Source organism: Anoplophora glabripennis, unplaced genomic scaffold (assembly GCF_000390285.2).
Source record: "Anoplophora glabripennis isolate ALB-LARVAE unplaced genomic scaffold, Agla_2.0 scaffold164, whole genome shotgun sequence".
NCBI classification, from domain to species: domain Eukaryota; kingdom Metazoa; phylum Arthropoda; class Insecta; order Coleoptera; family Cerambycidae; genus Anoplophora; species Anoplophora glabripennis.
In genome coordinates this window covers 901,037-910,295 of record NW_019416480.1, presented here as the reverse complement: position 1 = coordinate 910,295, position 9,259 = coordinate 901,037, and the positions used below count along the sequence as shown (strand labels likewise).

The 9,259-nt window shown below is 31.5% G+C and overlaps 1 protein-coding gene across 1 annotated transcript; it reads left to right on the top strand.

The window, feature by feature from the left end:
- Positions 1–6,104: 6,104 nt before the first annotated feature.
- On the top strand, positions 6,105–8,778 carry LOC108905822. Its single transcript, XM_018708850.1, has 5 exons — positions 6,105–6,213; positions 7,278–7,434; positions 7,610–7,816; positions 7,962–8,076; positions 8,524–8,778. The coding sequence occupies exons 1-5, from the start codon at positions 6,153–6,155 to the stop codon at positions 8,710–8,712; spliced, it is 729 nt and encodes a 242-aa protein (XP_018564366.1). The 5' UTR covers positions 6,105–6,152; the 3' UTR covers positions 8,713–8,778.
- Positions 8,779–9,259: the final 481 nt, after the last annotated feature.

Sequence of the window (9,259 nt, the reverse complement as noted above, 5' to 3'; positions counted from 1 at the left end):
TAAATAAATAAATAAATAAATAAATAAATAAATAAATAAATAAATAAATAACTGAATAAATATTTCGTTCAAATTTCATTTCAGTCAAATTTGTAAAAGAAGATTTTGTGATACATAAAAACTTATATCTTAACTAAAACATGGAGGTCGCTAAAAACGCCTGAGACAGTTTCTTTGCCATACATTTTTTTAAGAAATTCGTCAAATTTTATGATACCTAGTCACAGTAGCAGATTGGCACATTTATCTTCATGTTAATATGTTAAATAAGACATTCATAAGAATCACGAAACAACCTGACACATTTTATAGCATAGCACAAATATATTTATATCCACCAGAAAGATTTTCTGTACAAGAATATTTAAGTTGTGAATATTTTAAAATCAAATTTCAATCAATAATTCGATAAACACTATTTTGCAGTATAGGCAATACCTCAGGTTCTATGATTGGTATATTTTCTTCACATTTACATCCACATATAGGGTCGGAAAAGAAAAGAAGTGGATCTTATTTGTGGAAGGGCGAAATGGGCGGTGACTATTAGACTCCTTCATTATAGTCATCTTTCTCTATCGCACGGATTTCTATGACTTTCTTTATCGCTCTCACGTAACGGCCGATGAACCATGGGGACTTTCCGACCCTGTAGATAGAGTTGTGTCCAAATATAACAACATAATTATTGATAACTGCCGTTGTACTGTTGTCTTGCAGTCATAATCTTTGGCAAAATCGGAAAATAAATATGTATAATATAAGCATTAATATATTACTTTTAATTGCCATAAAAGTTTACCTAGAGTTAAATATTACAAAATAATGATTTCTTTAGAACAAACTAAATGATTAATCGTTTCAGATGAGACGATTGTGGCACCCTAAATGTAATTTTTTCTGTCATGGCTATAATCTTTTGTAACGCCCAAAAAGATATTACAATTATCCGATGTTTTCTTGTAAATTATAGAAATTAACTAAATATTTAAAACACCAATTCAGTAAAATACGAATCAATCAATATTTCCACAGTAACATGAATAAATAATAAGGAAAAAACGTCGTAGTGTTGGTGACAAATTGTCAGTAATTAGAGCACTTTGAGTTTCTGTACGTAATTAATTAATCCGAGATGTTTATCTTGTTGAGATAGTGAGGAATCAATACATTTATCAGGTATCTACCTAATTACAGGCTTCAGTTATTGAATTAACCCACTCAAATTAATGGGGCAAAGCTAGGGCAAATTTAAAATATAGGTAGTATTGATCTATGATGCAGTACTGATTCTGTACATTGAATATTCTCCGTGTACATCGGTAAAACATAGAAGTATCAAATCGGTCTACCCATCTTTATCGAAACATCAGTAAAATTTTTTGAAAGTAGTGGAAAGAGAGGGGAGCCGTTTAAAATACCTCCCTTCTATAAATCCATCTCGCGTCGAGGATGAAAGGCTAGCGAAACCCAATCCAATCTCCGTTTTTAACGTCTGGTATTTATTACACCTTTCACGTGAACAAAACAAACGACCTCTAATAAAATCCCCCTTTTTTCTCCGAGGCAAATGAATGGGGCGTCCATATAATGACTACGAAATAGGTAATTTCGTATAAATTTAATTATTATCGTACAGTCAAGAAGCTTTGGGTTATGAAAGGAAAGAAGAAGTCATTATCTCTTAAAAAGCTGTACCTGTTTTTCAAGGAAAATCAAAATTCATATAAACATAGGCTGGTCCTTCCCTACTTTGTTTCCTGACGTATTTACGACGACAGCAGATACATAAAAAGTAGACGGCATTTTTTATACCTAATGCTTGAAAAATGCTACAAGTTATGACTCCGCCATTTTTGGTGCAATTTTGAAAATCAAAAGATCCTAACTTACATCAACATATTTGTCACGGCTTACATTTTTTTAAATTGAACTATATACAGGGTGATCCAGGATTGATGGTAAAAAATTAAATGGTAGATTCTACAGATAAAAATGTGACCTTTTTCTTCAGCACCATTTCCAAGCCCTAAGTTGTTAAAAAAGCGAATAATCTTGATCACTCGTTAACGATAAGACAAAACTGAACTAAACTTTGCAAGATAAAAAAATAAATAAAAAATACAATCAAAAATAATGTTTTTTGTCTTTTGTATTGCTTTATAAGCAACTGTTTTTGAGAAAATACGTTTTGAATCATTTTATTTTCACGTATTAAACTGGATAACGATTTGCAAATTTTTACTGATTAAACACAGTTTTTCTCTTATATTTCGTTTATATTTAAAGCAAATGTTGGAAATAGATATCTCTTAAAAACACCTGAAACTTTTTTAATGGTTTCAGAATCCTTTGTGGAACACCTTACCTGCGGGTATTTGTTCGAAGTAAAGTGAAGCAAATAAATACAAAATAAAAGTCAAATCGATTATAGTCTTTCCGAAGTCACTTGAACATGTATAAAAACGCATAACATGTATAAAACATGTATAAACACACCTGTATACATGTATAAATAAAATTTAATGAGTTTCATGTGTCCCTAAAAAAGTTTTCTGCTAAATGTAAAAAATTATAATTTGTGCCTAGATAATGTGTAGAAAATTATTTATGTCCTCTAACAATTTTATTATATTGATGCTAAATTTTGGTTATGGCATATCAAAAAATATTTATATTTTTATATTTTCATTAAAATATATTACTGCTCGGCAAGAACCAATGGCAAAGTATGAACATTTCCTTGCCAGGAAAGGATGAGGAAAGGTTGTTAGTTTAGGTTAGAAAAGTTATTAAATAAAAATAATAAACAATAAAATTCCGCATTGCTGCACTGCACTGCTAGTCAATGTGTCAACAACTGAAATTTATGTCCCAATCGCCCAGAGCGGTTTTGTTTCTGCGCCGTTTGCCCGCGTGCGCATTCTTCAACTGGGCGTATACATTTCTACCATCTCCATGTTTACTTCGACCAGACCTGTATATGGGTATGGCTAAATAAATATGGGAACAAGTTTTCCAAATATTTCAATGACGAGTTAATGCGTAGCGAGCGAACCTGGTACATACTGCCTAACTCTTTGGTCTTCAATTGAGATCGCAAAGACTATACACTCTGGAGATATGAACCAAGCTACTTAGTCCAGTAGGTAGATGTTCGGCCTGTGTCAAACCGTAATAACCCGGAAATAACTGCACAGGTCTACTTTAAATGATGAGTACAATAACAGGCAAATTTGCTGACAAAGTATTTTATCAGAAAAAAAAGTGATTAACAATTTAATTGTGAAAATTTTTTTTTTAGTAGTTTTCTTTAAATAACTCAGCGGGATTACTTTGTACGAAAAAATGCTTAGGTCATGATTTTATTCGTAATAAAAATAGCTACAAGATGGCTGTGGTCCGATTACGAAATTTGCAATAACAAAGCCGTAAGATTGAAAAACGGTATAAAACGTCAATTTTTTTAAGTTGCTGTAAAAATGTCAATTATAAACAAAAAGTGAACTTTCGAAAACTATAGTTCAATATATATACAATAATAACGCTAAAGCCGAAAATCAGGAGAGCAAAACTTTTTGTTCTATAAGGTGTTATACATTCATCGGCATCTGAAACTCGAAACTTTGCCAAATTTGTTCTAAGCTTTGCTGACACTTGAAATTTGGTACACACATAGTGTAAATATGCAGAAACCAAAAATAATTTGCAAAATTCAAGTATCTTCATTTTTGCAGTTTTGGTAAGGTTTTATACGTCATCCTAGTTTTATACGTCACCGTTTTTTTAATTTTTGGACGTATATTTATGTATATTTATAAAATATTCCAATACGGTAGATTAGCCAGCACAATTACCTACAATTTAAAAAAATATATATTTTCATCGTTTAGATCCTAAGCTACTTAACATTTTGCACCTGTTAGCGATACTCGTACATTATTCAACATATCAACATAAAACAAAAACGCACGTGTGGGGTAAACCTTTAACCTTCAGTAAACAATTGTTTAAATTTACTGTTGCATATTTCTAATAGTATACAAGCGCCGAAGAGCGGAGCTCGCGCTCGAGAATGAAAAGTTAAAGGTTTACCCCACACGTACGTTTTTGTTTTATGTTGATATGTTGAATAATGTACGACTACGGCTAACAGGCGCAAAATGTTAAGTAGCTTAGGATCTAAACGATAAAAATATACTTTTTTTTTTAATTGTAGGTAATTGTGCTGGTTAATCTACCGTGATGGAATATTTTATAAATATACATATATATTTTTCCAAAAATTAAAAAAAACGGTGACGTATAAAACTAGGGTGACGTATAAAATCTGACCAAAACTGCAAAAATGAAGATATTTGAATTTTGCAAATTGCTTTTGGTCTGCATATTTACACTATGTGTATACCAAATTTCAAGTGTCAGCAAAACTTCAAACAAATTTGGCAAAGTTTCGAGTTTCAGATGCCGATGGATGATGGATGAAAAACTTATAGAACTAAAAGTTTTACTCTCCTGATTTTCGGCTTTAGCATCATTATTGTATAAATATTGAACTATAGTTTTCGAACGTTTTATCACTTTTTGTTTATAATTGACATTTTTACAGCAACTTAAAAATATTGGCGTTTTATACCGTTTTTTCAGTCTCACGGCATTGTTATTTCAAATTTCGTAATATGACCACCGCCATTTTGTAGCTATTTTTATTACGAACAAAATCATGTCGTTTTTCGTACAAAGTCATCCCGCTGAGTTATTTAAAGAAAACTACTAAAAAAAATTTTTTTCACGATTAAATTGTTAATAACTGTTTTTCCTGATAAAATACTTTGTCAGCAAATTAGCCTGTTATTGTACTCATCATTTAAAGTATTCCTGTGTAGTCATTTCCGAGTTATTAAGAAAATGTCACCAACAGTAACTTTTCGGCCTCTGCCTACTGGAGTAACTGGTTACTTTCTACTGATCCACCTGTCGAGATACCGTTTATTTATTTATTATAGAAGTTACCTAACAACAGGTGCAATCAGACGCCTTTTAATTTTTGCAAAATTCATGAGCCTTCACTGGACTGACTGACCACCAACAATGTCAGCCCATAATTTCACACAGATTTGCCATTGATGCCAGCAACCTTGTGTAGATATTTTTAGATTTTCAGATTTTAGATAGATATTTAGATTTCTGGTCCAAAATTAAGTAGAACAGAGTAAAAAACATAAATTCCCTAATTTTGGTTCAATTTTGACTTATTTTTAATGACTAATCAAGAAAATTCAATTTTTAAAAAATTTTAAGAGGCCCTGTCTTGAAAGGGATCCTACTTGGGGTGCTTATCATCTGTTCAAAGGACAAAAAAGTCACATTTTTAACTGTACCACATTTTCTACCATCGGACCTAGAACACCCTGTATATTTGTGAGTTTAATCTAACAGGGATTTTTTCCTGCCTCTAATCATATACGGTCAATTGACTTTCCGATTCACTGAGTAATGATTTTCTTTTATTAATTCTGTGATAGTAAATTTAGTACAGAGGCTTAATTTGTTGGAGTGCTCAAATTAACATTAACGAGTATTTTGAGAATTTTCCTAGCAAATTTTTGGCGGAAATTAAAACAAAAATTAAGTTGCCGTATTGTTGAGTTCACAGAAAAAAATGGAGTGCTGCTTGTGTTTAGTTGTTGGCACTGAGATGCCAATCTAAACTCTTCTGTTATATGTGGACTTTCCTCAAAGCTTCACAGTTCAATTGCTTTAATGTTACTCTTTCACAAGCGGATGTTTTTCCACTTTGGAAATGTGAATTGCGTTGCAATTTTAAAATATCGCCTATCTATACTCGATGGTAATCTTATTAATATTGTAATTTTTGGAATATTTCGATACTTGATTTTTGTATTGTGAGAAGTACCACTTCAAAACAAAATGGGGCCTATTGTTTTCTAAATAAATCTACAAATAATTAAGCCGCACTTACATCATAGCATAACATTATTAACATTATTATAAAAAAATACTATTCACATTATAATTTATATCTTAAGTACTGATGCTATCACTATCTAGTAGAGTAGTACAATCATAGGTATATAATAATCATAGAAAAATTTACATCGACATTATACTGGTGTTGTTAACGAGAAAACATGAAACTTTTAACAGTATTTTGTATATTCGCTATTGCCATTGGAGCAAATGCCGATATTGGTAAGTTAATAATTCAATTCTTAAATAAGGTAATAATTATTATCTTTAAATTTTCAACGCGTTTCGTTTATGACAATTTCAGATAACGTTTCCTTAGAAGTAACATTATTATGTTTAGATCCATATGTTTCCAAATTTAAAAATTTTTATAAAAGGAACATTAAAAGTCTAATAAATTTTTGTGTTACAGATCTATTGATCTAAATTCAACTACATTTAAAAGGAAATATGTAGTTTTCCATTTATGATACATATTAAAATTATTCACGGACGTAAATAATAAAACGATATAGTATGTGTTCGACAGAATATTATTCTCAAATATATATATTTTTAATTAAATATTTTATTATTCGTTTTCGTATACGCCGTCGTCATTGGACAGCATCCAGACCAGAGTTGTATCAGTGTTGCCAGTTATTACCTTTTGAAACCAACGGAGTGGCATTGCTTTTGTATGAATTTGCAACATGTTAATTTGAAGTCGCCATATTCCTTTGAAAAAAATTATTCAGTATTCTTAAACCGTTAATACTACATTCATTAAATATTAACGAATATTGGTTTGTTAAAGCAATTAATTTTACTAAGTAGCTTCATTGATTTTAATTCTTTTAAAATAATACTATTTTTATAAAGCACTGTGTTTAGTATGCGAATTCTCTTGTGTCAATGACCTCTGACATTGACCTAGTTTATTCCAACGAAGTAAACAAGTGCACGCAGACACGACATGATAAGAAAACTGCACTTAGAAAAGTTAAAGTTTCTACCTTCACTGTTAAATTTCTATGTGATATTAGATACGAAAAAACGTACATATTCGAATAAAAAAAATGCGATTTGAGAACTAGGCTTGCTGTAGCTCGCGATCACAGGTTATTTGAAATTACACTAGCCTGTTCAGCGGCGGGGTATGACAATAACAGAAAAAGGCAAAAAACGTTCAGTTTTCTCGACGGAACCTAAGAAAATAAACTTATAACCTATGTTTCTAAAGTTTACAGTTACAGACTTGAAGTGAAATTGAAAATATGTAAATAAAAAAATGTTCTTTATTTCAGATACAGATGGCTATACCAACAAGCAGATATTCCTTCGTATTATAGAATGCGCTCAAAAAGTAATAGTAAAAGGTCTTCCCGAAATTGGCGTACCTCCTCATGACCCACTCAGAATTTCAAAAAATTTCACTTACACTCTAGATCTAGGCAGTTACAGGTAAGACATACTTTCCGGACGCAATATGTTTATAGAAGGTTCAGTAAATTCACAACATATTCATCGTTTTGATTTAAAACATTTACTTCGTTAATGAGTAAAATTTTCATTATATCGATTTGAATTTTCTACAAATTAAAATGAACAAATATAAAAGTCTCATTTAAAATTCTAGTATTGAAGTTGGTGTGGAAAACATGTACATGGAAGGTATACCATGGTGGGAAGTGAGACAGATGGACGATGTAAGTGAGAAAGAAGAAAATCCTGTCTTCGACTACAATATATACTGGAAGATGATGTCCTTCGAGGGCAAATGGAAATTTGTCATTACTGAAACCAAGACCGGCAATAAAATGGTTGATAATGGTGGAGATATTGGGCAAGTTAAAATTTAATATTTTTTTACTCCATTTTATTTATAAGGTATTTTAAAGGTTAACGCAGTGTTGAGTGTTTTATATAACAACCTTTTACCGTACAACCTTCTAATATTGTTTTGTAGTTGATTTATTTTACTATTATAGTTTTGAGCTTGATCATCTCACCTTTGCCGGGAGATATAATTTCTCCAAACCTGAGGATGACAAAGAAGTAGGTTTTAATGATTTGACCCTTCATTTGCACACGGAAGAAAGTGAGGTAAGGATAAGTGTATTACTATTTATAACATTCGCACAATTCTGTAGTTAAACAAAATTTTTCTTCATATTTAATCCAGAGAAAGGCTATTGAAGACTAGACTTAAAATTATTCATCCAATTCGATTATTATTACATATATAAGCCAATTTGTGAGCAATATATTTTGGAGAGGAAGGGGGTTGCATTCTTGTATAGTTGTATTTCATACAATTGAAAATTCAAATACAACATTTACGCAAGCTAAATAGTATTAACTTTTTGTTAATTGGTGAACACAATACCCACTTGATAAATACGAGTAAATTCAGTCAGGATGATACTTGTTTCTTAAGATCGGCATTCTCAAAATTTGATAACGCTTTCTCATATCTTATCTGGAATACAATGTGGGACGATGTTTATCTCTTGAGTAGTGAGGTAATTTATATTTTTTATTACATTTCAGGTGCACTTTGACAACTTGGGCTTGATAAGTAGCGGTATACGTCTTCTCGGAGGACCAGCTCTGACAAAAATCTTCAATATGGACCTTTTGACTGACATTTTGGGCCCAGGAATCAGAGACAAGTTCAACAAAGACTGGGTCGGAAAACCAGAACGAATTGTTGCCCTTATAACTCACTGCGATGATTGACGAATCAATTAAGTAATGTAAACCTATTTACTATCTATTCAGTAATAAAAAGAACGAAAAGAATTATATTAATTTTTTAATTTGTGTTATATTAATTACACAGGCCAACAAGGAAAAAATTCCAGAGATCAGACACTACGTTTCCGAAGGCATTTGGCGCGCTGGAATCTGGCCTCAGAATTGATCCATCACCCTAGGTTTCCGAGATATTCTAACCTAAAAGTGCAAAAAACACGTATTTTTGCTATTTTCAGGGTTTCAAGTTCAAGCGAAATAAATTTTTTTCTCAAAATTGAAAATATCATTGGAAACTACTATCTTTCCCCTTCAAAACGCATTTTTTTTATTTGTAAAAAGCTTTATTTTTCGCGGAGATATCGTCGATTAAAGATGATCAGTATAGCTACGTTATTAAACCATGGCTCGACCTATAACACAATATCACTAAGCGCTACGAGCCTTAGATGTCAGGAAGGTTAACCCCAAGCCCTGTAACTGAATAACACTAAGCGCTACAAGCCCTAACCACCAGGAAGGTTAATCCCAA